The 26,992-nt window shown below is 50.2% G+C and overlaps 1 protein-coding gene across 9 annotated transcripts; it reads right to left on the bottom strand.

The window, feature by feature from the left end:
• CCDC136 (coiled-coil domain containing 136) lies at positions 1-26,641 on the bottom strand. 9 transcript variants are annotated; one of them, XM_060156733.1, is made up of 18 exons: positions 26,552-26,641; positions 25,661-25,768; positions 23,878-24,132; positions 23,720-23,794; positions 17,599-17,922; positions 15,263-15,374; positions 14,513-14,681; positions 14,123-14,263; positions 13,644-13,802; positions 13,194-13,364; positions 12,598-12,783; positions 10,769-10,963; positions 10,077-10,304; positions 8,082-8,582; positions 7,486-7,707; positions 6,128-6,409; positions 5,148-5,462; positions 1-342 (listed from the first exon to the last, which is right to left on the bottom strand). In XM_060156733.1, exons 1-18 carry the CDS (start codon positions 26,607-26,609, stop codon positions 232-234), a joined length of 3,612 nt encoding a protein of 1,203 aa, XP_060012716.1. In that variant the 5' UTR covers positions 26,610-26,641; the 3' UTR covers positions 1-231. The 9 variants fall into 9 exon arrangements, with proteins under 9 accessions (XP_060012716.1, XP_060012718.1, XP_060012719.1 ...); XM_060156735.1 differs by lacking the exons at positions 7,486-7,707; positions 8,082-8,582; XM_060156734.1 differs by lacking the exons at positions 1-342; positions 5,148-5,462 and having other exon boundaries at positions 6,272-6,486.
• Between the last annotated feature and the right edge of the window lie 351 nt (positions 26,642-26,992).

Raw genomic sequence — 26,992 nt, forward strand, 5'->3', positions numbered from 1 at the left:
TGTGATTCAGCTGATGTTTAATTACAAGGAACCCAGGTTCTTACACGAGGCAGGAGATGGGAGCCAGCAGTTCCCCACAACAAGCCTTTCCGGCCTGAGTGGCTGAGGCTAAGGAGATGGGGACACATGGAACACACGGGTGGGGTGGGGGCTCTGGCACAGTGTGTCCTGCCCAAAGCTGAGGGTAGTGGCCACTGCGGATCTGCCTCCTCGGCTGGCCCAGGCCTGCCGTCACTCCACGAGGTAGGACTCTGTCTCCTGCGGTCGCATGTTGGGTAACACATACAGAGCCACCGCTGCAAGGGCCAAGAACACCATAGGCTTCCACATCCCAAACATGTTCTGTGGGGACCAAAGACAAATGGTGAGTGCCCAGCCTTCTGAACTCCTCCCTAAGCTAGAGATCCCCTGCCTTCTGGTGCTGGAGAGATACCTCAGAAACATCATCATGGTCCAGTCTCTCTTATCTCCTGGGTAACCGCTGCAGACAAATGTGGGCTTAGTCCTGGCACCACTAGGTATCTGGAACAACACTACGTGGATGACCTGAGCTGGCTGCCTGTATTCATGCCCCGTGAGGTGAGAAGAACCAGCTCCTGCGTGTAGGAGCAAACTCAGAAGCAGATTTCAGAGAATCCAAACGGTTGCAGCAAAGGATCGGATGCCACGGCAAGAAAAAGAGGGTAAATTTGGGCCCCTGGGAAATGCAGCAGCATCATTAAATGCTTGACAGAGGAAAAGTGAACTCAAGAGGATGATAAGACTGTGGGGGAGCGAAGAAAGTGCACCAGAGTACAGCAAACATGAGGTTCTTAGGCAGCCCAGACCGTTTGTGGAGAATGATGTCCTTGAAGGAGACTGAAGGAAGTTGGTCACTGGCCCAGGGAGGCAAACACCAGGGTCATTAAAACACCTCCTTGGAGAAAACAGGAGAAGTAAAGAGCAGGCTGATGGCAGCCTGCTGTACAACCATTTGTACGTGACTGATAAGCTGGATGAGGGCCTGGAGAGGAACACTCTAGAGGCTCGCCCTCACCTGTAACCTGGGTGAAGATAAGAAGGTGGCTGGTCACCCCTGAGGATGAGGTGAAGCTGGTTGCAAAAGTGAGTACTTTGAAACCACAGGGTCAAGATTAAAAATAAATGCAAAGCTTCATAGGTGAGAACAGTGGACAATGGACTAGATCTAATAGAGATGAATGGAACATTCTGCCTTGGATCCAAAAAATCAACTGCAGGCAGAGAAAGGGGAGAGAACGCTTAGCATATGCAATGTGCAAAAGGCTTTTATAAACAATACATGAAATAAGTTAGCAATGTGATATTAGTTATCAGAGAGCTAACGTGATCTGAGGCTGCACGAAGAAGCTGCTGTATGGTGTCTTCCTACTTACTTGGGAGCAACCAATGAAGAGAGACGATAAGGGGAAACAGGATTGGAATTTTATCTGATGCTAATATTAAGTCCTTAGAATCTGATTCACAATTTACTGGCTGTATTACATAACCCCTCTATGCCTTAGTTTTATCACACGTAAAATGATAGCTACCTCAGAGGGTTATTGTGAGAATTAAATGAGTTAATACTTATCAGATGATTAAACAGTGCCTGGCATATAGTATGCATTATGTAAGAGTATGCTCTTTTTATTATTTATGTGGTGTTTTATCATTTATAAAGTACCTTCATATAAATGAACTCATCTGTTCCTCACATGAGGAAGCCAGAGGATTTATCATCCTTTCCTTACATTTGAAGAAACTAATGTTCAGGTTATGCATTTTGCCCACTGGGACTAAGCTCTAAGAAACAGAGACAGACTCACCCAAGGTGTCTGCCCGCTTGTCAGCCACACTTTCTACTCTACTCTGCTGCCTCAGTTTCTGGATGGGAGCTGCATGCTGGGCCGCAGCCAGGCTCTGGGTATAACAGGCTCCTCCAAGAGGACGCTTACCCAGGAGTTCCTTCCTCTCACTCTGGTCAGGCCCGGCTGGGTTTGAGTTGGTGAAAGGTTATGGCTGAATGCTTTGGGTCTCATCCCACACGGACCCAGAAATCTGGGAGTGTACAGGGAGGAACAGGTACAGGGAGAGACCCCTCTCACCAAAGGAGTTAAAGACTGACCGTGGTGAGTAACTGGAATGTCTAAAAGAAGAAAGGAGAAGGGTTGAAGAGAAAAAAAAAAAAAAGTGAGGAGGAAAAAAGGCAGGACAGAAAAGGAAATAGTGATAAATGCTACCCACAAATGCTCCAGCGGTCACTCTGAACCTATGCAGTGAGCCAACTACACTCCATTTACAGGGATGTGAGAAGAGAGGGTGGGGGAGTGGGAGTGGCAGGGGGAGTGTGGGAAAGGAGCCAAAACAGGCCAAGAGAGAATAGTTTATGGGTCTGGAAGGGTTCTACCTTGGGCCATGAGACTACATTCTGCCTCCTGAATTTGGTGCCCTGTTGACAGATCAGATTACGTGGACTGGTGCCCAGAATATATCAGTTTGGCTCCCTGAAAACACTACATTTCTGGTTAGTGGAAACTTCTCACCAATACCACATTCTCTCCAGAAAGCCTAGCTTGGGAAGCCAATTACAATAGAATCTGACCCCCAAAAGGGATGTGGCATTCTTGTTCTGATTTTTTGGAGACTAGAATCCCCAAACCAGAGAACTTCTCAGTAGAAAGTATATAATATGATAAGAGTTTGATGCCAAGGCTGAAGGACGAATCGAGGTTCTCCTCATACAGATGACCTTCGGGGATCACAACTCTCCAGACCTCCTCTCTCACCCAAGTGGGGAGGCAGTGATTCCTTATTCTGCCATCCTGGGTAGTGACCGTAGTGAGAGCTTGGCTCTGGGGCTAAACAAAGACAAAGAGCAGTCAGGCCAGCCTTGTAGTCAGACATCAGCTCATCAGAAGTAGTCGAGGGAGCTTTGAAAGTAGCCACAGTGCTGGGATCATTCAACTTTTTCCCAGCCAGAGTACAGAAACTCAAACTACGTCAATGGCGAGCATTCCAATTCCGTACAAGTTAGGGAGACATTCTCTGAGATGTTATGGGCTTTGCAGTAGCCCAAGGAAAAGCCAGGGCTAAAACTCAGACCTGACTATCACCTGTTGTAAAATGGCAAAAGCAAGAAGCAAGCGGCTCAGAGAAAAGGGCAAGTGGAGAGGCCAGGGCAACCTGCACCCTCCCTCTATCCCTCAGAAGGAGGGGACGCAATACCAGTACCTGCGTTAGGACGACGTCTCAGCCCACCAGCACCAGAGCAAAGCCGATATGACCACCAGGCCTACGAGAGGCAAGGAGAAGATGGGGGGATTGGGGGCAGGGGATGGCTGCAACATATCAAATGAGAAAGAGGCACGAGGAGAGACCAGAGATGAGAGATGGTATAAAAAGACATAAACACGTGAATCCAACAGATAATGAAGATGATAAAACAAAGGGAAAAGGGAAAGAGATCAAGAGGTTAAACAACAGGTAAGCGAGAGCAGCGGTATTTCTTCTCCGCTACTCGGGCCTGGTTCTTCCCGTGGGTCGCCTATGGGAGATGCAAAACTGCAAGGGTTAAGCAGCGGCGTAGGTCCAATTCGGGGCCACATTTTTGGCTTGTCATATCCCTCTTATATCTTGTCAAGCAAGGGTTATCTGCACCTAGACCCTTCTTGTAGGTCAGTAACTGGAAAAGTGAAGCTCCAGAGAGTAAAGCTGGGCCTTCCGGATGAGCAGGATGTCTACTTTGCCTGGGTCACTCTAGGAAGGGCAGCCTCCTGCCAGGCCACCTGTCCCTTTGTTAGCCGCGTGTTCTGGCTGTGTTCCACCAAGTCTCAGTGTTCTGGGACATCCCCGAGGAGTCTGATGCTGTCGTTGTGAGACAAAACGCACTAAAACAAGCTAACGATGGAGAAGGGCGAGTTCTTGACTGCAACCATCTTCCAGGGAGAAAATGAATTTGCAGGCGGTAATACATATGCCAGCAGAGCCGCCTGTAAAAGATGCAGGACCCACTGAGGCAAAGGGACACCTCCACATGCAGACACAAGGAATGTACTTGACTGTGATGTAGAAAAAACCAGCTTCGTGTTTAGAAAGCTGGCACATGAGGCAAGGAAATCTATGAGGCTCTGAACCAGCATGTGGCAGGGTATGAAGAATTCAAAGAAATAGAACACTGGGGAAGGGGCTGTGGTTACTCCTACTTTTCACACCCTAAACAATGGTTCTCTGCCATGAGGTTGACAGAGAACTGTAACTGGGTCCTTAGCCAGTGCTGCAGACTGAACTGACTGAACTGCTGAAAATTCCAGATAACTTCGAGATGACTGGGGCATCCCACCACGAGACTTATTTTCTTCCCCTGTGTTTAAAAGGACAGAAAGAACCTGTACTGCAAACTGAGGACTTATTCAGGTTCTACTCAAACCCTTCGGAAATCAGAGCCCCCAGTTAACTTCAACCAGGGCAGAGATTCAGCTAGTTATGTTCCTGTATAGATGTACCAGTTGTTAAAATACAGAAATATTTTTGTACAGTTGGTACATTACCCAGGATACTCCCACCCGACCTCTCCAGATCCGGTAACTAAGGGGTCAGACCTCTGGCTGGTCTCCCAAGACCGGCCAACGGCTCTGCTGTAGAGACGGAAACATTTTATCACTTCCGATCGGCCCCGGCCCCCACTCTCATGCCCTGTAATATTACATAGAGCCCGGCAGGCGACAGCAGCCTCTCCACACCCCTCACGGCAACAGAGGTCAGCCCTAATAGGGCACCTCGGGAAAGCAGGACTGGGTGACTTGCCCAGGCTGACAGAAATGCGTGGTGCGGTGCTAGCGGAGGGTGAAGAACCCTCCTGAAGTGAGTAACGAGGGTTATTACCACATAAATGAAAGGAGGCAGGACTCCGACCGGCACGCCCCGGTTCCCAGAGAAGGTGCTTTCTGTGAGACAGTTCCAAAGCCTTTCCCGCAGAGACTGCTCTCTCCAATCCCACCTCCACCTCCATTTTCCCCAGTGCGACGCCTCAGAGCTTGCTGGCCTCTACTCCCGTAGAAGTCCATCCAAGGGCTGGGTCACACCTGAACGCTGGGCACCTGCGCCCAAGAGCCCATTCCCCACATGATCCTGCCTTTGGCTGTGGTTACCTTTTTGCTCTCAGAAGGCTTGAGGGGGTTGCTTCCCTCTGAAGCTTCATCCTCCTCCTCCCCTTGGTCGTTGCCTTCTTCCTTACCCTCCTGGCTGTGGAACTCTTCATATCTCTCCTCCTGGTCTTCTTTGAATTTAACCTCTCTAGGACCTGATGGCTCAGAAACTAGTTCATCCCAGGACTCCTTTGTTTCGTCCTCAATTGCCTCCGTTTCGTCCTCAATTGCCTCCTTCGTTTCCTCTTCTATTTCCTCTTTCGTTTGATCGTCCAAGGCCACGTGGCTGGCCTTGTAGTACAGCACCACCTCCAGACTCTGTGGGGCGGAGGCAGTACAGGATGGGGGATGCTGTTACCTGGAAAGATGACTACCCTCATGACGATGCTTAACTACCTCAAGAACACGCTGCTTCCCACAGTTCACAGACAGCACCGTGTCCTGGGACTGAACTGATGTCCCGCGCACAGTGGGGAGGGTGGCCACACCCAGCCTCTCTGGACCCGTACCACATCTATCTGGCCATTAGCCATTTCCAACCGTTCCCAGAGCTAAAGATTCTGCACCTCAACTGCTGCTTCCTACCCTTGCCTGGTGACCCCCCATTTTATCCAGTCCTCTTCCACCTATATGTACACAACTGCTTTGAGTAAATCCCCCTCTTTCCATCCATTTGGTCCTTCTCTTGGGCATGTGACCCAAGAAGAACAACAGGGGCCCCAGAAAATTGCACTGGTCTAACTGAAACAGTCATCCAGCCTAGGGGCTCCAGGTCTGAGTGGTCTGTATTCCACTCTCCCCTTGACCTCACAGGAAAAGAGAGTACCAAACTGCTATTAAGATAGAACTACTCTAGACACATTAGAGATCCCAGAAGCTTCTCTGCAAATACCTCATCTGGTCGGAATGGTGGTGAAGGTGATTTTCCTTCCTAGGATCCCCTTTAACTTTCTGCTTATCTGGCTACCAAGGTTACTACTCACCTTTCTGGTCTCACAGCTGACCTCAGAACTCTCCAGGCTTGGCTCGGCCACCTTTTTACTTTTAACCCCATTGGCATTCTTATTCATGTTCTTATTGCCATTCGTTCCCTTGGTTTCTTTGGTAACAGAGGACCTCTTCTCTTTGAGCTGGTGAAGCTCTTCCTGGCAGCACTGCAGCTGCCCCTCCAACTGCTCCTGCACGGCCAGGAGCCGCCCCCGCTCATCCACGCTAGCCTGGTACTGTAGCTGCAGCTCCCGCAGCTTGGCCTGCAGTTCTTTGATCTGTTGGTAGTGGAGGCCCAGTTATCCACAGCTGGGCCTACGTGATCAGCCTGGCCCCTGCTTCAGAAATCTCCCTGCTAAAGCCCAGGGGGACGTAGATAATACAGAAAACATTAAACTGTTGAAAATGAGCCTCTAAAGCAGTTTTAGAGGTTCTCCCTAACTTGAGGCACTTGATGACTTACATCTAACATGATCAAAAAAGGATGACTAAAATTATGTTTTTACTGTGAAGTGTCAGGGGAATGACAAAAGGGCTAACCCGTTCTGAACCGTGGGGCTTTATTACGTAGTTGTTTTTGATGGGAACTCCTACTTTGCCCAAGCTATTTCTCTAATAGGTACAATCATTACTATAGGAACTGTGTTGTATACTCCTGAGACTGGACCTGGGCTCCTGCACCTCACCCTGGAAACGGAGGCAAGTGCCAACCCTGCTCCCTACTCCCTGGTTTTGTCTTTCCTGGCTTCTGGCAGCACATCATGGCCTCCTTGGGCAGGTCCCAATACTAAGCAACCTAGGCCCACGTGTTTCTTGCTCTCTGAGCCTCTCCCATGCGTACAGTGACCCCCACTGGACAGAGGACTACTCTTCGTCAGAGACGATGCCCTCCGTCCCATTCCTAGCGGATGCACAACACTCTGCTTGGCATTATGAGAGATCCAAAAGAAGACACAGCCCTGTCCTTGAGGTGCTTACAATCTAGTTGAAGAGAAGAGACAAGGTGGAATACACACAAACTAAAGAAAATTGGAGGTAAAAAAAATACAACTCTATAGAAGTGCTCTAGGACAAAAGAGAAGAGATGTGGCAAAGGGGAAAAAAAAAATCATTCAAGGAGTCTTGATGATCAGTAAATCCCAGCACAGCGGGCGCCTGAGAAATGTCCATCAGTGGCACAACAGCCTGCCCAGCCTCTTGGGGTTCAGCCCCTGCTCTGTCCCTCTGACCAGGAGGAGGGCAACTGTACAGAGCTGGCAATGAGCTCCTCTCTCTCAGCCTCTCTGAAAGGGCTCCGACCTCCTCTGGCTCTAGGGACTCCTACCTGAAACCCTGCCTCCCTGGTAGCAGTTACCTCGTGCTCCTCATTTTGGGAGGCAACAGTCTTCTCCAAGCGTTCCACGCGCTCCTTGAATTCCTTCTCGCAGGCATCCAGCTCTTCCTTCGGCCCTTTCTGCTTGTCTAGCAGGTTTCTCATCTGCTGCCGCAGCAGGTCGTGCTCCTCCTGGCTGAGCCGGTACATGGCCTGCACTCCCTGCAGCTTGATCAACACCTTGGCAACCGTGTCCTCAAAGCGCTGTGGAGGGCAGGGGAGCGATGACGGCACCCTGAGGAGCCCCTGCACTCCGCCCACTCTCTTCGCTAGGCCCTTTCTTGGGTACAAAACAATGGCCACAAGGATCTGAAGCTGCCCGGGGGAATCCTGTATTTCTTCCCAGAAAGAGCACCATGACTGTGTTGATGAAAAGTCCTGAATCTTAGACTTCCATCCCGATGAAGCATCTCCGTATGAGGCGGGCAGAGTACCTCATTTATTTCCTGTAAGTTAGTTACCCTGCTCAGCTCTGAGCCCATTGCCCACTTCACCTCTTGTGCCCTTCCCCGTGACTTCTCTCTTAATAAGACAAGAACCTTCTTCCCCTATCTGACCTGACATCTGGTTACTTTTACCTCCATATCTTCAGGATCGGCAAGTTCGTCGTCCATGCTGCTGCTGACGTAACTCTTGTGACAGGTGTCAGAACTCCTGCTGGTGCCGTAACTCCTCTTATAGGCAATGCTGCTGCTGCTGCTGCGGTAACTCCTCCCACAGGACTCCCCAGTACTGGTGCTCCTGTCATAGCTCTGGAGGACGCTCTCTTCGCTGGCCTGGCTGCTGTTGTACCTCTCGTGACAGCTCTCGTTGTCATCAATGTTACAATCTCTGCGACAGTTCTCGTTGCTGGTGGCCGTGGTCCCATAACTCTTCTTGTAGGACTCAAGGCTCATTTTCACAGAAGGGGACTGGACTTGGAGCATGTGCATTTCTTCCAGGCAGAGCTGCAGGTCGGCCTGCAGCCTCTTCCGCTCCTCTAGAAGCCGCTCCTGCTCCTGCTGCCGCAGCTCCTGCTCACCCTCACTGGCCTCGTACAGCTCCTGCAGAGCCTGCATCTGGGCGATGATCACCTTTGACTGCCAGGAGTGGGCGGGGAAACAGCATCGTTACCCTAGACACTGCAGTCCTTCTAGCTGCACCCCTCCTGGTGCAGACATCTGAGAGCACAGGTCAGAGCACTGCACACCTTACCCTCCCGTCTCACCACAGCCTAGATCTTTGACTTTGCCTACAGGTAACTGGCATGTGTCAATTTTTTGCTCACTGGAGAAAATCTCCCTGGGACAGATAGTCCACGATTTCTGGCCTCCCATTTCTGCTGGTTTCCATATGCTCTGGTAACTTCATATCTCACAGGAAGCAGCACTGAGTGGATCTCAAGGTCACTCGGGCTCCCTCCCCTTCCCTCTTCTCAGTCAGGTGTATCCATTATCCTGACCTCTGGGGCTCAGTCCCCTCCGCCACCCGCAATTCTAAAATCAGCCCTGGCCTTGAATACGAGCATATGAAGAACTTCTTCCTCAGAAGATGCAGACTTGGAATCAAGGTCTCACTACAAGTCCCTGTCGTAGTGAGGGACTCCTCCTGCCTCAATTCTGAATCTGGCCCCTGGGCATGTTTCCCAGGCCCTCGGGGCCTGGCTTCTTGGGAGCTCATGCCCAGGATGAGATCTGATTGGTTAAGGGAATATTTTATACCTGGTTCCTGGTGTCTGCTATCCGGGCTGAAATCTGACACCCCTGGAATCTGACCAAATCTCAGTTTGGACTTCCGCTATTCCCTACATCTATCTGCCTGTCTAGGCTAATACCTGAACAAATAGATTGAAATTGAATAAACTTCAATTTCAATGAATTGAAACTGTCTACCTGCTCTTCCTTGCCCCCACTGAGGCCTCAGACCAAATGCATCTCCCAACCCTGAACAGACTTGTCTAGAAATCTCCTTCAGTGTGACCTCAGAGGCATGACCACTTGCTGGTGCTTGAGACCCATGGATTCTCTAGTCCAACGCCTCTGACCAGGCTGTTATTGCCACAAAGTTCCAATGAAGACAGTGAGGTCAGTACCAAGAACCCCACATGCTGGGAATTCTTCCCTTGGAAATAAATGGACTCAGATGTGCCTCATGTAGAACGCCAAAAGGTTACAGATTTTGGTCCCTGGAAAGCTTCCTTCTCGATTACCACCGAGTTCATGAGGAAAAGATGGCATGTTTAGAGTCAGTCCTAAGGGATCCAAACAAACGCTAAGTTGATCTACTTCCAAATACGTCTGGAAAATGAGATGCTGAAGAGATTGAGTCAAATCATCAGGAGATCACAAGCTTCCAGGTCCTCTGGTTTCTAAGTGTTCACAGTGCTTCAACTGGGCATCCATCTGAGGGAGCAGCTAAGGCCGTACCTAAAGCCACATCTTAACGAGCCCCTGAGCGGCTGCGAGGGTGGAGCTCTAGCTTCATCCTTGCGCCTGGCAAAACAGGGCTTCGGAACTCTGACCCCTCTGTGGCGCCCCCTTTCCCTACAATGCTGTTGCCCCCAGAACTATCTCCCTGCCTCTTGCTATAGTTACCTTGTTATGACCACATTTTGAGGACTTAGGCCATTTGGAGTCCTTCGGATTCTCCAACACTTCCCGGAAATCAGACTCCTTGAAACGTTGCAGCGCTCCGTGCAGTTCTAATTGTTCTTTTAATACACTTTCTTGATTCTGTATCAGTTTTTTCTGCTTCTCCTGCATGCCTTGGTAGACCATCTGTAGTTCACCCAGGTCTTCCAACTTTGTAAGGAGCTCCTGACTCTGTGAGGCAGAGTGGAAGGAAGAGGGCTAGAACTGTGGTGGTTACACAGCAAGACCTCTGCCTCCTTCCTGCTTGGGACCCTTCCCTTAGGGGGGCTGGCTCTGCACAGCCCATCTGGGACAGGAGGGGAGTCTCTCTTTGGAGACCTGCTAGTTGAGTAGTAACGACCTCATATGTTTGGATGCATTTTGCAGTTTGCAAAGTGCTTTCAAGTGCATTTTCTCCAGACGGACTGAATATCTAAATATAAAATGCTGGACAGATTCCAGAGTATAGGATGTATTTTAAGATTTAGAGCCCTAATCAGCTATATTGAACAGTTTTGTTTGAGGAGGTTGGTGAGAAAGTAAGGAGTGGTTGGTTAAGAAGAGAAAAAGTTCCATCCCCACCCTTTTACTTCTCCCAAGTACAGTCACATCTGGGCAGCTCCTCACAGCTAGCAGCAGCCCCTGGCTGTGATTACCTTGTGGAAGAGACCAGATCTGGGGAGCGGGAACGTGAGCCTGTGCAGCTCTTCGTGCAGCTGGCCCTGCGCCTCCTGCATCCTCCTCTGCCTCTCCAGGAGCTCGCACTGCTCCATCTGCAGCTGCGCCATATCCTTCTGGCTGGCCTTGTACCTCTCCTGCAATTCTGTCAGTCTGAAGAGCAGTGCGTCACACTGTGGACGGGGCAGGGCGCGCAGGGGTGCTTACTCTGGGAGGCAGGCTCCCTGGCGTTTCTCTGCCCCGTACGGTCAGCAGAGCACTCCGTGTTCTCTTACCTCTTGTGATTCACCAGGGTCTCCCACCCTGTAGTCACCTTAGACTGATCACCCCAAGCCGCACTGCGCCCATACAGGCCTAGATGCTGAATGCGAACCCCAGCAGGCTGCTCAGGACTGAAGTTTGGCTCTGCTCTAAATTTTGCCTACTAGTTCTTTCTGAGGGCAGTTTTCGAAGGAGGTTATCAGCGCCCCTCCCTTCTCATTTCCCCACCTCCATTTCCTCTGGTAGATACTATTTTCCCACCCTGCAGGGAATTCTAGTTCCTGTTACTCTCCAGTTGTTTCTGTAACTATGCTCCTTACCAATAAGGACTTACTTTCATCCTAATTTTCCCCATTTTTGTTTTCATAATCAGCTTTAAGAATCTTTAGAGAAGTATGAGCTGTTGCTGAATTTGGGTTGAGAGGACTAAATCATCCCATGATTCCAAAAACCCAAATCTTCTAGTATCAAACTAATCTCAGTGTTCTTTTAGGAGAGGAGAAGAGGCTGGCTCTGTATGCCAGCATGCTTCTCCCTTCCCATAGTTTCTTCCACTAGGAGAGAAAGGGATGAGCAAGTTACGGACCCCCTGGACCTCTAAATGGAATGGGAGGGGCGGGGTGGGGGTGGGGAAGTGAGCCTGGCTGTAGAAAGGCAGGTGGACTATTGGGGCAGCCCATGTAACGACCCCAGTTCTGTGTCTTCTGAAGGCCTTTCCCTGGGGATATAGCCTACTGTTGGCTGTGGCAGATATAGCTACTGAGTATTCTGGCCGAAGGCGACTAGCTCCACCATCTTTTGGAATCTTGCACCTTTTTTGCATCATGCTTCATTCAACATTTTTCCATTTCCTGTCAGTGGTCAGGAGCTGAAAGTACTCAACAAGGCTAACTAATAATGACTTGCATTTTACACACTATGGAAAAAAGGGTAAGTGAAGAAGGAAGGCCTTATTTATCACTACCAGGATTTTTTTACTAAAAGAAAGTGAGATAAGAGTAGTGTTCTGTTCAACTTAAAGAGGGTAAAATTCAAGTTTAACTACTCTGAAGTCACAGAATAAATCCTGAAAAAGCCTAGGTCCTTCTAATACCCAATTAGCACTCTGGGCACAGACCATGCCTTTTGACGAGAGCACCTACTATCTGCCTCAGAAAACTGGACCTTCTCTTTCTAGTTCTAACAATCATAGTTGTGTATATGGGCCTATGTATATGTTCTTTTCCACGAATGACAAGATATCACTACAGTTCTAACAATAAGGTATAAATGTCTACACAAATGAAATCATGTGTGAAATCTTCAGGTGTTCAGACTGGATCCAGAGGTATTGATTCTACTAACCTGTGGCTTGGGCTCAAAGTCAAGGTCAAGGCAAAGTTTTAAAGTTAACAGCATGGGGCTCTGCCTGTTTTCTGCCTTTCCACATACATCTGTGATTGGACAGGAAGTCCATCAAGCCTCTTGGTTGGATGACTTCATCTTTTGCCTCTATACCTCCTCTCTCCAAGGCTCAGGAGATCTCACCTCTCTTAATTACAATTACCTTATCAGCACACTTTCCCTTGTCCTCTGGGATGGACTGGGTGGTCTTGAGCTGCTGCAGCTCCTGCCGGCAGAGCAAGAAGTCCTGCTCGAGCTGATCATACATGTGCTTTTGCCGCTCCAGCGCATCCTTGCTGGTCTGGTACAGCCGCTTCATCTCCTGCAGCTGGGCGTGCATCTCTGCATTCTGGGGCAGGGGAGGCAGACCCCGCCATCATCCCAGAAGCCCCCGCGGCTGCACTCTCTCCTCTCAGGCAGGGACTAAAGGGTCCTGTCCTTTCCAGTTCCAATTTCATCCCAGCAGGGACCACCTGAGATGGACCAATCCCTAACAGGCTCTACACAGAGACCTGGGACTTCCTCTTTTGGAAGGTGGGGAAGGGAAGCGGCCTCCTTTTTACAGCTCTTTCTGATTTAAAATCGAAGGAAGCTGAGCGCATCGTGACCCTTTGAGATCACGTTTCCATGAAGCACTTTTTTATCTCCCTCATCGACAGCTCCTCCACAGAACTCCACCACCCCACTCCTCCTGTGGACTTGTCCTCTCATGGGAGGCTCTGCCGTGCTACGTTCTCCCTCACCTGAAGCTTCTTTTACCTTCTCTCTGCTCTCTTGGAAGGAGGCCACGATGCCCTTGAGGTGCTGCACCTCTGCCTCGTGGCAGCGCAGGCTGTCTTGCAGCTGCTGCTGCACGGCCAGCAGCTCGTCCTTCTCACACATGATGCTCTGGTACTGCAGCTGCAGCTTCTGTAGCTGGCACTGTAACTCCTGCGGTGGAGGGGGCCTTGGGCAGTACCTCTGGGATCCTTAACCCACTCACGCTTCTGCTTGAGTCACTCTCAGACACAGACAGTCTGAGAATCCACTTCTCCCTGCCCTGCACTTACGGGTGTCCTCTCACCTAACAGAGGACTCGAGGGCGGCTGGAGTTCTGTACCTGTGGTGCCGCACAGGTGGCAGCTAGAGCTATTTCAGCACTCAACTCTTATCCCCCTCCCCCCAAACCTCTGGAACCTAAGTGGCCCCTCACCTTGGGGTCGTTGTTACCTTCTCACTCTGGCTTTCTACGACTGTGGGTTTCATATCTTTGAGCTGCTGGAGCTCAGCCTCAAGTTGTAGCTGTACCTTCAAGAGCTCATTCTGCTCATCCTGGCTAGCATCATACTTTTGCTGCAGGGCACAGAGTCTGGTCCTCAGCTCCTCGCCCTGCGGTGGGGAGGATGTGGGAAGAACGGTTACTCTCGGGAATCAGCAGACCCCTCTCCAGACCAGAGTGGTTCCTTTCCAGACGCAGACATCTTGAGGCACTCCCACAGGCCTATGGTTTAGTTTCTTTTCTGCGGCACACACTCGATAACGACTACCATTTCTAGAATGCAATGCTGTGTGATTTCTCCAATTGCTCTCTGGTTGCAGGGCAGGAGTCAGCAGAGCACAGCCTTCCTCTGCGTTCATCCTCCCCGGAAATGGCGACTCCATGTAGGCCCTTCTGCCCTCCCCGATGCCCTTCCCCTGTCAGTGTTTACCTGGGTGACACTGTGGGAAGTCTGAAACCGAAGCACCTCATCCTGTGCACACTTGAGCTCCCTCTGCAGCCGCCTCTGCTCCTCCTCACTGGTCCGGCGATGGTGCTGTAGCTCTTGCAACTCACAACTCAATTTCTTACACTGTGTGGGAAACGCAACAGGAAGGAGGATTTACAACAGGTACCATAGGCTCTCTGGGAACAGGCTTGGGCAGAGTATGTCATTCCTTTTACCGGAATATTCAGTAAAAGGCAAGCAAGTGAGACCCTGGAGTCCTATCTCTTGCCACAGCACCTGCCTCCTTTGTCAGCCTCGTGTCTAAGGAGATGCTGCGGCCACAGGCCAGGAGAAGGTGGGAGCGAGGCCGTAAAGGGGCCTGCCTTTCCCTACCTTGTTCTGCATGTCATGCATCTGCTCCTCAGCTCCCAGCAGCTGCTGTCGCAACAAATGCATTTCAGGATCAGGCTCCAGGAAATCCTCTTTTGAAGTCTGAGACTCTGCTGACTTCATACTCCCTAGTGCTTGGGACTCCAGGCATCTTTCTGTTGCTCTTAGTGTCCTGTAATCCAGAACCCCAGAGTCACGTTTGGGAGAGAGCTCTGCCCGGCATCACCTGCCAAGTGTGCTTGGTCCTGATGTCTTCATTTTAGGCAAAAGGAGCCTTCTATAGTGATTCACCTCTCAAACACACCTAGGAGATTATAGAAAAAGTCCCCAGCACCTCAGTCTGCAAAGGCATGTCTGGCTCTGGGAGACCCTAAGAGTACTAATCCAGTCGGGCTCGAGGCTGGGCCTGGAGTCACGCCAGCTCCAATCTGGCGGTAATATACCATCAGACTGAATCATGCCTGGGAGGACAACAAAGGAATTGCTTCTTATCTGCTCTAGGGCAGAGCAAACCAGACCTAATGCCTAGAATGGAAGAAAACTAAATTTTAGAACTCACTCAATTCTAGTCCTGAGACATCTGGGTTGGACCCCAAGACCTACTTCTTGGCAGCATCCGTATCCTTTGGATACCAGGGAAAGGACCGGCTCACCAGGACCAGAGGGAGGCTCATTAGCCTGGCATCTGCCTTCACCAGTTCTACTCAGGGAAAAGCCCAGTCCTAAAGAGCCCCGCCAGCCTCCAGGCTGTACCTCTCACTCTCCAGATCCGCAAGCTGTCCTGTGAGGCTACTGTTGTTCTCTCGGAGGACCTGGTACTCCTCGTTCAGGAAGCGGTAGCGGTCCCGCAGTTGCTGCAACTCTTCTGCAGAGGACAGGCAGAGAGGTGAGATCCCAGGGAGGAAGCAATGACGACCAGCCCACAATTTTCCTGCCTAGAAATCTGGCTGCAGAAAGCTGAAGAGTTTCTTTTTCTAAAGACAGATGAGATACCACATGCAGAGGCTTAGAAGGTAGGGCCCGGAAAGTTCCGCACCGCAGTGAGTCTTTATCCTCTTTCAGTTAGCTGCCCTTCTTTTCAACTTCCCAGAAGATTGCCCTGTGTGCCCATCTTCAAAACCCCAACCAAGGGGTTGGGTAGGGATGGCAGGGGGAAAAACACCAACCAAGACAGCCTTGAGATTTTTAGGAGCTTGCGAGGGTTTCAGTAAGTTTTTGGTTTACTGAATTTAAAGTTTCCATTCAACTGTTTACAGTTAGTTTCCTCTTACACTTTTAGTACAAAAAGCTGAGAGTGTTAACTGCCAGATGTCATACTGCCAGTGCCGGGCTTTCAGAGACAACCCAGGCATCCTTTTACTTCCTTTATTACCACACCAAATCCATCGGCCTGCACATGGCCAAGAATTCTTTCTAATGATCTTTTATCTCTGACAAAAAAGCCCACCCCGACCAAACCTACAAATCCTCCATCCGCAGGCATCAGCAGAGATCTGGTTGAAATGTCCCAGCACATGTCCCTAAGTTCCAGATACCAATACTTTTTAATGCTGTGATAATAGAAACACCCCTATCTGTTTTGTTTCTTCATGATTAAGAATTATTTCTCTCAGAATACTGCTGATATTTAGAGAACACTAGCTTGCTCGAATTAGAATACAAGGCCTATCTTACCTGCTTTGAGATTCAACACCCTGAAATTCACTTCTAATGTTCCCTCTTTAGTCCAATCAAAAGTCCTTGGCATACTCCAGATTATCATAGAAGGAAGGAAGGAAACTAATCTTTAATGAAAACCAACCACGTGCTAAGCATTAGACTTGATGAGTCCAGCCTCGGGTTCAGTTGTATGTGAGTGCCTTCAATACACTAGGCATTTCATTTAATCCCCCAAATAGTCATATAAGGTTTTCTTTCTTTCTTTCTTTTTAAATAAACTTTTAGTTTTAGAAGAGTTTTAGATTTACAGAAAAGTTGCAAAGATAGTGCAGAATTCCCCGGGAGTGTTCTCACCTAGTTTCCCCGACTGTTAACATCTTCCCATGGGTACATTTGTCATGACTAAGGAATGAACACTGGTACTTTACTGTTAACTAAATTCTATACTTCATTCAGATTTTTCTACATTTTCCCTAAGGTTCTTTTCCTGTTCCAGAATCCCATGCAGCTATAAAGTTTTATTAATCAATTTTTATAGCTATGGAAACTGAGGTCCAGGGAGATAATAACCAGGCTATTTATCCTGCTAATTAGCAGAGCTGAGATTCTAAACTTGGGTCTGTTTAACTCCAGCCCAAGCGTTCCCACTGTGCTGGCCTCCCTCTCCTAGTACACCAGCCCAAAAGCGCTTCTGAGAGGCCTGCTACAGCTGGGAAAACTTGCAGTTCTTTGATTCCTCGTTGATTGCCTCTGCTTGACCTGGCCTAGTACAGGGCCTCGCATTATACCTAGATCATAAATCTAGCCTCAGAATAAAGGCAAACGCTCTGATGTCATGAAACCTAGCAGCTAGCTGGGAGACTGAGCAGAGCTCTAAGCTTTTGAGGACTCACGTATTACTGGAAATAACCTCTGTTCCTCTCCAGCTGTCTTGTGCTCTGGTTTGCTGCCCCCTAAAGCTTCTACTTGGGGAGGACTAAAGGAGGCTAAAAATTAGCATTGTGGGCATTCTGGGACTTGGGAGCAGGACTGGGAACCCCTCACCCCAACCCACACAGAAAGTGACCCAAGCAAAGCACCATGATGCCAGGGCAGTGGGAAGCTTTCCAAGGTGACAGGCCCCTATACGCCCACCCCAGAAATGGAAACTTTTTCAGGAAGGGCTTTAGCATAGGCAAATCAACAAATGCCCAATGGCTCTCTGAGGAAGAATTCTCAGGGTACAGCTCCATGGTGCTATTTCTTACACCATTACAGACTGGTTATATGACATCAAGTTTTTCTCTCTTACAGTCTTGAATCCAACATGGAAGCTTTTTCTAGAGGCTCCCAATTCATGATCTAAGCCCACCTTCCACCATCTTCTTGCGTACTATTTCTCTCTGCTTGATTTGACTGACAGACCAGGAGGAGGGCTGGCTTTCTCATACCTTGCATCTCAGAGAAATCTGAGAGACTTAAACTATTGGATACGTCAGAGTTCTTCATTTCTATTTCTGCACGGAGGGAGGTGATCTCCATCTCATACTCTCCTCGGATGCGCTCCATGTCCTCGAGTTCATTCTGCATCCGGCAGAGATCCTCCTGCAGGGAGGCTATGTCATTCTCATGTTCAGTCGCAGAGTCCTCCGCTGCTTGCCGCAGATTCTGGATCTCAGCCTGGGCCAAATGCAACTCTTGTTCTATTTCCTGAAGTTCACTTTCTTTTTCATGCTCTAACAGGGAAATCTCCTCCCGTAGAGACCGCAGCTCACCTGCAAAGCCCAAAGACGATCTTGAGATGATCAAGAGGACAAGTGAACTAATCTACCATATTCTAGAAGCACAAAGTTAAAGGCAGACTTATTTCTTATCTGGAAACTCCCGACAACCTGCTCTCTACCCCATCAGAGAAGTATAGCTTCACTTGATATGGAATAAAGGGAATACCTAAGAAGAGAACAGAGTGAATCTATGTAGCAAGGTGCAGTAGAAAAGTAGATCTTGAGGTTTGGCATCAAAAACAAATTAGGCTCCTCCAAACGAAAAGTATTAAGTGCTTCTATGAAATCGCCTGACAGTTAAAGACCAAACCTAATTTACAGCATTTTACTGATGCCCTGAGTCTTTCCAAAAAGCCCCTTACTAAAAAAATTTACACAGACTATTCTCATCTATTCAGTCTGGGAGCTTAGAACTCACAGAGCCTCAGATCTCCCATGAACTGCCTGTGTAAGTACTGGTCCCAAAACAATGTGTATTTAGAGCTCACAGCTGAAATTCAAATATAGGTTCATCTCATGAGAAGCAAACATGGGAAAATAACCTAGATGCCAATCAATAAGGGATAGCTTAAACTGAAAAAGGTAAAATAGAATGCTGGCAGCCATTTGAAAGAAACTGGCAGATCCATAGAGAAGACATGAGAAAGTTTCCATAATATACTAACTAGGAAGAAAAATGCGCTGTAAAATACATGGTATTATCTTATTTTTGCAAAAAATATTCATATGTATAATATATAACACAAATATACAAAGACATAGAAAAAGATCTGGAAAGATATATGTCCTAAACCATACAGCACAGCTGCTTCCGAGGAATGAGACAGCATGTGAGAGGGGCTTTTACTCTCCACATCATATATATCAGTGCTGTCTGACATTTCACAACAAGCCTATATTTTATAATAGGTTTTAATTTACAAAAGAAACGTGTCAGAGCTCTCAGTATCCGTGGAGCATCTCAAGGTTTCTGGACAGACGTACCCATCCAGGATCAGGAGACTAAAAGTGGAGCGAGAGTAAAAGGCACTGCCACCAACAGAGAATTCAAAATTTGGGAGTCAGGATTCAGGAATTAGTGAGGATTGGATTGGGAGGGTCAGGACCTTCCCACAAACTCTTTGCAAGGCACACTGTCCCCATCCCTTGCCCCCAACTCCTGTTCATTCTACTCACCCTTCAGATTTCAACTTTCCCTAGCCTCACCCCCAACCTCCTCAAAAAATTAAGCAAAGCCCTCAAATGCTCTCATAGCCCCTTGTACTTTTTACAGTGTGTGTGTGTACATAAAACGTTGGTCTCCACTTGTAAGCTTCATGAAGACAGGAAACATGTCTGTTTTTCTCACCATTACAGGTTCAGGATCTGCCAGAGAACCCAGCATAATGCACTCAATAAATATTTGCTGTATTCATGCATAAATGAGGCAGGGATACATCTAGTCCACACACTTTTACTGAGGACCACGGGTACAGAATTACATGTTCGGGGTGGGAGGGAGACTCAAGAGGGAGGAGATATGGGGATATATGTATATGTATAGCTGATTCACTTTGTTATACAGCAGAAAGTAACACACCACTGTAAAGCAATTATACTCCAATAAAGATGTTAAAAAAAAAAGAATTACATGTTTGGGTATTTTTTTAAAAACTAGAACAGAACATGGAGGTTTGAGAATAAAAATTTGGACACACTGCAGACATAAATGCTGAGCGGACCAGGTGTCTCGGAGGCGAGGGTACGGGGTGGGAGTGGCACGGGGGTAGGTCTCCTGCCAACCTTACACGGGCGGCTCCAGCCATATCTTTGCCAGTCTCTCCTTCTCTACAACCATCCTAGCTGTCTCCTCTCTTCAGTCTATTTGACAAGTATTAATTGATCACCCCTGTGCCAAGTCCAAACATCTCCACTTAGATTCTCTGACTTCCTTCCTGTTTGAAGGAAACAAAGCCCTTGCTGTTTCCACTACTGAACGGACACACAAGTCAACCGGCCATTAGGATAAAGGCCTGGGTGGGTTTTCTGTTGGAGGGCTGACCAACCTCTACTTCCCCACTTTGCCCTCAATGTTCGGGTTCAAAACTCCCTTAGGTTCTCCTCTGGGGTCTAGCCCTAAAAAATGACATTCTCAGATGCACTGGGGAACGGAGAAAGGTCGCACTCTGCCTCAGAAAGCTCTTAACTAGAAACACAGAGGGGCGGAGGGGTGGGGCTTGCAGACAGGCCCCAGGGAGGGTCTTATCGGGAAGATGGACGGGGCGGGCCGAATGGGAGGTGGAAGGGCCTGACCAGGGTTCTGAAGAGCTGGCGCCGGTTGACAGTGAAGCTGGGGCCGTCAGGGCGAGGCCGAAGACCCGGGGAGGGGGACACAGTGAAGTCAGTTCTCACTCACTGGTTATGGCCTCCATCTCGCCGGAATCTCCCTCCTACCCCGCAAGTGGTCTCTATGGGGGGGCCTCCCGCCGCCAGCCGGTCCCAGCCCCCAAGGGGCTGCGGCGGCCGGAACGGCCTCTCAACACCAGCTACCTCTGAGGCCGCGCGCGCCCCCTCTTGGCGGAAACGGGCAACGCACGTGCGCAAGGACTCCGTTTGCTCCAGCGAGGTGGGGTTTGGGCGCCTTCACCAGACCCGCAGCCCCACCCCCATCCCCGCGCTCAGATGAGATCCAATGCTCTACTGGATCCTTTCCTCCATCAGATCAACATGATCTACTGTGACCCATCCCCCCAAAACCCAAACACCAGAAGCTCTCCCTTGACTTCATTTCCCTTATTTCTCTGCTTCTCTTCAAGACATGTCTGCGGGAATTATGGGTACTCACCTTCTCCATTTCACCTCCCCTTTCCTCTTCGATCCCGATACAATCAGGCTTCTATCTTCACTGAAATGTCTCAGAGCCCTCCATCTCGCCAAATCCAATGGCCATCTTACTTGACTTAGCAACTTCTGACACCACTGATCACTGTCTCCTTGAAGCACTTTCTGCTCTTGGCTTCCAGGTCATCAGATGCCTCAGTAGCTCCTCCTACCTCAGTCTCTTGTTCATTTCTCCTCCTCTATTGGACTTTTAAATTCTAGAGTAGCCCTGGGACTGGACCCTTTTCTCTCCTCTTTCTATATCTCTCGATGTGATTTCATGGTGATCTCCCTTGGATTCAAATGTCATCTATATGCCAATGACTCCCAGATTTATATCTCCAGTCCTGATTTCTTCCCTGGTTCTAGATTCATATACCCAGCTGCTTCCTTAATATATTTACTTAGATGTCAATAGCCATTCCAAACTCAACATGTAGAAAACGTGTCTTAAATGGTTCCTCTAGCCCCAAAATTTGTTCCTTGTCAAGCTGTCCTCATTCCAATAAATGACACCACCATCTATTCAGTTTCTCAAGGTAAAGTCATCTTTCATGTCTCTCTTATCCCCCAATCCAATTCAGCAAGTCCTGAGAACTCCAACTTCAAATTACATTCTCAATCATCTCCATTTCTACAGCACTGATCCCTCTAATCCAACCAATCACCATCTCTTGACTATTGCAGTTATTTGCTGACCAGATTCACTGTTTTGACTCCTTTCTCTTCATCCAATTTCCATACAGTAGCTGAAGTGCTCTTTTAAAAAAGTGAAGTGGGGACTGCCCTGGTGGCACAGCGGTTAAGAATCTGCCTGCCAAGGCAGGGGACACGGGTCCGAGCCCTGGTTCGGGAAGATCCCACATGCCGGGGAGCGACTAAGCCCGTGTGCCACAACTATTGAGGCTGCGCTCTAGAGCCTGCAAGCCACAACTACTGAAGCCCGTGTGCCACAACTACTGAAGCCCACGCACCTAGAGCCCATGCTCCGCAACAAGAGAAGTCACCGCGATGAGAAGCCCACACACCGCAACGAAGAGTAGCCCCTGCTTGCCACCAGCCCACGCGCAGTAATGAAGACCCAATGCAGCCAAAATAAATAAATAAATTTATTTTAAAAATAAATTAAAAAAAAAAATTAGCCAGCCTCCAGCCCTGGCTAATACCCTCCCATGTTTTTCCACTATACTTAGAATAAAAGTCAAACCTCTCAGCTGACCTATAAGGCCCTCTGTAATCTGAACTCTGCCTGCTTCTCAGAACTCTCTCTTACCCAAGTCCTCCACATGCATTTTGCTCCAGCCACAACAGCCTTTGTTCTGTCCCTCAAACACATGAAACTCATTCTTGCCTCTGACCTTCTGCAGTTGCTGGTTCATCTGCCTGGTGTGCACGTCCCTCAGATCTTCCTCATTATTCAGGTCTTAGCTCAAATGTCCTCTTCTCAGAGGACTTTTATGACTACCATATAAAAAATAAACTGGGCTTCCCTAGTGGCACAGTGGTTGAGAGTCCGCCTGCCGATGCAGGGGACACGGGTTCGTGCCCCGGTCCGGGAAGATCCCACATGCCGCGGAGCGGCTGGGCCCGTGAGCCAGGGCCGCTGAGCCTGCGCATCCGGAGCCTGTGCTCCGCAACGGGAGAGGCCACAACAGTGAGAGGCCCGTGTACCGCAAAAATAAAATAAAATAAACTTCCATCTTACCCCATCTCTCCATATCATATTGTTATATTTTCTTCATAGCATTTATTGCCACCTGAATTGGTGGTATTTGTCTATTTTCTGCCTCTCCCCATTAGAATGTACTCTTCATTAGGGGAGGGATCTGGTCTATCTTGTTCATAGCAGTTCCTCCAAGTATACAGACACTCAATAAATGGTTGACAAAACATTTAAATTAGCCCTATTTTACAGTTAAGGAACTGAGTCTCAGAGAGATAAAAGTGACTTGCCCAAGATCACAAAGCTTGTTATGTGGCAGAGTTGGGCTCAAGAATCTAGGTGACCTGAGATCAATGCTCACACTCTTTTCCCTGAGCAACATAGCTCCTGCAGTTTCTCTCCTTCCCCTCCCCTCCCACCTCAGCCTGTTTATTGTCTACTTTTCCTGCATCTACCTTTGCTTACATCTTCTTTCCTTTCTCTTTCCCTCCTCCTCTCCCACCTTGGCTTGCTCCTCTCCAGGCCTGCTTGCCGGCCTCCCTTTTTTTTCCATTTATACTTCTCTTTTGGCTTGATCTCAGTTCTCCCTGGAGAGTCCCTGCAGTTTTCTAGGACAGCTCCCAGGAACCTTCCAAAAGCCCACAGATGTAACAAAACCTGCCTCTTTATTTGGCGGCGCAGTGGAATGTGGGACGACTGCCTTGCTGCTTCCCAGACAAAGGCACGTGGGTGTTAGAAGAAAGGGCTTTTGGGGCCACCAGCTCGGTGTTAGGGAGCAAAAGAAGCATTCTCATCTGCCTCCCTTAAAAGATGCAGAGAGTCCCCTCCAGCCACTTCTCATTGGCTCACTGATCTTCCCATGATGCCCTTGGAGGGACAGGCAAAAGCAATCTGGTTTGGAATTCAACCTTGACTACCTACCTGTGGCACTGACCAGTAGAACAAAGAGAAAAAGGGATGCAGGTGTGAGGGGGAGAGACTGAGGAGAGAAAAAGGAGAGAGCCTCGGAGAGGGGGTGAAATGGGGGGGCAAGAAAGGGAAGGAGGGGGAACAGAAGAGCCAGTTAGAGGTGCAAAAAGAAAGGAAATTAGGTAAAGAGGAGGATGGAGAGGCAAGGAGAACAGGGCAAGAATAGTAGAAGAAAATGAGGAGAAAGTACTGCATTCGGTTCCGATGGTCTGCTATGTCTGCTATGCCTCAGCCAAACCCTCAAGAAAAAAGTACTTGGATGACCACCTGCCCTCCAGTCCAAGCGCTAGGACTTACCTTGGAGCTGCTGAATCTGCTTGGTGAACACCTCTGCCTGCTGGGCGCTGGCCAGCCGCTCATCCTCCAGGAGCCCTGCAGTGACGGGGAAGCTGGCATCAGGCCTGGGATCCAGTGCCTTTGGGCCCAGGCCCTCCGGCCCCATCACAGGCACTCACCCTGCAGCTCCAGCGAGTCGTCCTCATGCTGCCCTGCCAGTTCCCGGGTCTCCTCCAGCTCTGCCACCAGCTGCAGCACCTGAGCCCTCAGCTCCTCCAGCTCTGTCTCCGTGAGGCTCAGGCCCCGGTGCTTGCCAACCGACAGGGAGCCCACGCTGCCACCTTTCTGCACTTGATCATCCTCTTCTTCCACCTCTTCTTCCTCTTCTTCCTCCTCCTCTTCCTCCTCGTAGAGAGCTGGGAGTAACACTTCCCCTAGGAGAGACCCACCCCCCGCCACCAGCGAGTAAGAGCCAACTTCCTTTCCACAGGCCTTAGAGGGCCCTCCAACTCACTCTCCCAGGGCAGAGATGGTATAATAGTGCCACCTGGTGTCCCCCAAAGAGCCCCTGGGCAGGACGTGCATGCATGAGGAGGCTTCAAGTGTGAGAGTCAAGTTTGGAGGAAGCCCATCCCCCTCCCGGGCCCTTTCTGGACCAATGTTGCCCCTGGTGGCCTCCAAGTACCACCTTCAGGCAGACTGGGCAGCCAGGTGCTGGCTCAGCTATGTGAAGCTGGCACAAGGACACCTGCTTCTTCCATCCTCGTCTCTGGGTAGCAGGACAAGTAGTCAAGAAAGATTCAGACACTGGGTGTATCTTTAAGCCAAAGAGGGCAAGAATTATAGTTTGGGGGTTTGTACAAAGTTTACAAATGGTCCAGGTGGCTTGTGAGAAATTAGCCTTTCCATAATAAGTAAGGGTTGCCTGTCAGCAGGTAGAGAAAGAGAACATCTGAATGAAATGACTCTAAATGTTTTATTGGACAAACACTGGGGCCCTTTCAAATATATTCTATCGAATAGTCTTTTTGGAATTTTCTACCAGGTCCACTTTTCTTTTCCCTGCTGAGTGTCAGGAGATCTCCCTGCTGACCACAAGGCAGTTTTAAGGGGGAAGTCATAGGTTGTACTTGGGTGTAAAAGACAGCCTGACATTTTAACGCGTTAAGAAACTGGGGTGTGCGAGTCCTCAGCCTCTGGCTGGCGAGCACGCCCTCCTTTGCTGCAATGCAGTTCCTCTAAATAGAAAATCTTATCTGGATGGCAATAGTTTGCTTTGTTTTAAAATTTGGAATCTCTGATCTTTGTCCAATAACCACAGCCTAAGGTTCATCTGGGACCCCTTGCATCATCTGTCCCCCTTGGGGGAGCAGGATCGTCCATATTGAGTGTGCATAGGGACCCTTCACAGGAGTCCTGGAAACAGGACCAGCATCCTTCCAGGCTCCTGGTGTTGGTGGGGATACATGTGTGTTGGGAGGTTGGTTGGCCTTCTCACCAGCCCTGCTCCCAGGCTCCCTCTTTCAGGCGGTAAGATAGCCTAGAGAACCAAAGCCACAAGGCTTCCATTTGAAATTAGTGGTGGTGGCACCAGAAAGACAATTCACATGCTCACTTCCCTGCTTTTCAAAATAAGAGACAGCTTGGGATCTGGGTCTGGAGGCAGTGAGAACAAACCCCCTGCTAACAGGCTGCTTCAAAGCTCTGTCCAACAAGGCCTCTTTCTCTGTCTGGCAGCTCCCCTGGGACACACAACCTGGTTACCTGGTGATTAGGACTCCAAAGGGATGTACCCTGAACTTCCCTCAAGCCCTGAGCCCTGAGGAGGGGTGGAGGGGGCTGAGCTGAACTGGGGGGAAGGGCTGTGTCCTGGCTCAGAGTTTTGGGGGTCAGAGGGAGGAAGGAGAAGTGAAGGGAAATTGGGTGAGGGGGATGGAAAGAAAGCTTTTTGGGAAAACTCACCCTCCATAGCTTGCATCCCCCGCCGTTCCAGGGACCCCCAGCGTTGGCCTTTCTTCCTCTCACAACCCTCTGATACCTCGTAGGAGCCTGAAGTGGTCACTGTGGGTCCTGTGAGAAGGAAGAGAGGAGGGATTGTGGGATGGTAGGGGCGGCTGGGGAGCAGCTGGCGGGGGGAAGGGACACACCTTCTAGCCCTTTGGAGCCCTGGGTTTTTCATCCCGGTGGAAGTACTTGGCTCACTCTGCCAAGAGCTGCAATTCTCCTCCCCAGGCCGCCCCTCACGCTGGGTCTACGGGGACACCGCCCTGCACTGCCCAACGTCTCCTGCACCCCCGTTCCAGGCTCCTCTCCCTTGCACAGGCATAAAGGGTGTGTGTCTCTTTAGCCCAGAGGGGACAGGGGGGAGATGGGCAGGGATGGCAGAGGGCGCGACCCAGTACAGAAGAGGCTGAAAGGCTGAGGTGGAAGGGGAAGGGGTTGATGGCGGGCAGGGGTCGTGTGGGAAGGGGCTCTGCACCGGAGCCGCTCCCCTCCCCTACATTCTCTCCCTGTACTTCGTCCACCCCACCCCTGCCCCGCGCTCAGAATAGTTGGGGGTCCGAGCGGGTGCAGAGTTTGGAGCCCCCAGGGCTGGAAGCACCGTTGGTCTGGAGAGACGAGACTGAGAGGGCTCAGGGGAGAGACTGCCAGGGAGGATGCGGCCGGTGTGAGGAAGACCCAGCACGGAAAGATGGAGACCGGGCCTGGGTGGGAGGCGGGATGGAGGGAGGAAGACTTAGGACGTAAAGGTGGGGAGCAGCGGAGGGCGGAGAGGACGTGGGGGTCTGGAGGGAGGAGAGATGGAGAAGAGGAAGGAGCGGCGATGGAGTGGTGAGGGAGGGGCGCTCTGACCTGGGCCCGGGCAGCTCCAACCCGCGGCGCCCGCGCCGGCCCCGGCGCCCGCGTCCATGGCCGCTCGCGCCGCCGCCGCTGCCCAGAGCAGACGACACCGCCGCCGCTGCCGCCGCCGCGAGGCCGGAGACCGGAGCCGGATGCTCAGGGGAAGGGAGGGCGGGCCGGCCGAGGGGGCGGGGCCTGGCTGGGCCACCTGACACCTCCCCCGCCGCCGCCCGGAAGTCAGCCCACCACCGGAGCTCCCGGACCCCGTGCCGGCGGGAGGGTACCGGGAGGCCGAGCGAGCGTGTCCTCGGACACGCCCCAAGGCCCGCGCCGAGGGAGCGACCAGATGCCCTGGTTTGGCAGTGGGTCCTGCTGGCAGTTGGCTGAGCTGGGAGACCGCTCTGCGCCATGTGTCAGGGTCCCGTCCTGCTCGGTGATGGGGGAGGAAAACCA

Source organism: Lagenorhynchus albirostris, chromosome 8, assembly GCF_949774975.1.
Source record: "Lagenorhynchus albirostris chromosome 8, mLagAlb1.1, whole genome shotgun sequence".
Taxonomy (NCBI): Eukaryota; Metazoa; Chordata; class Mammalia; order Artiodactyla; family Delphinidae; genus Lagenorhynchus; species Lagenorhynchus albirostris.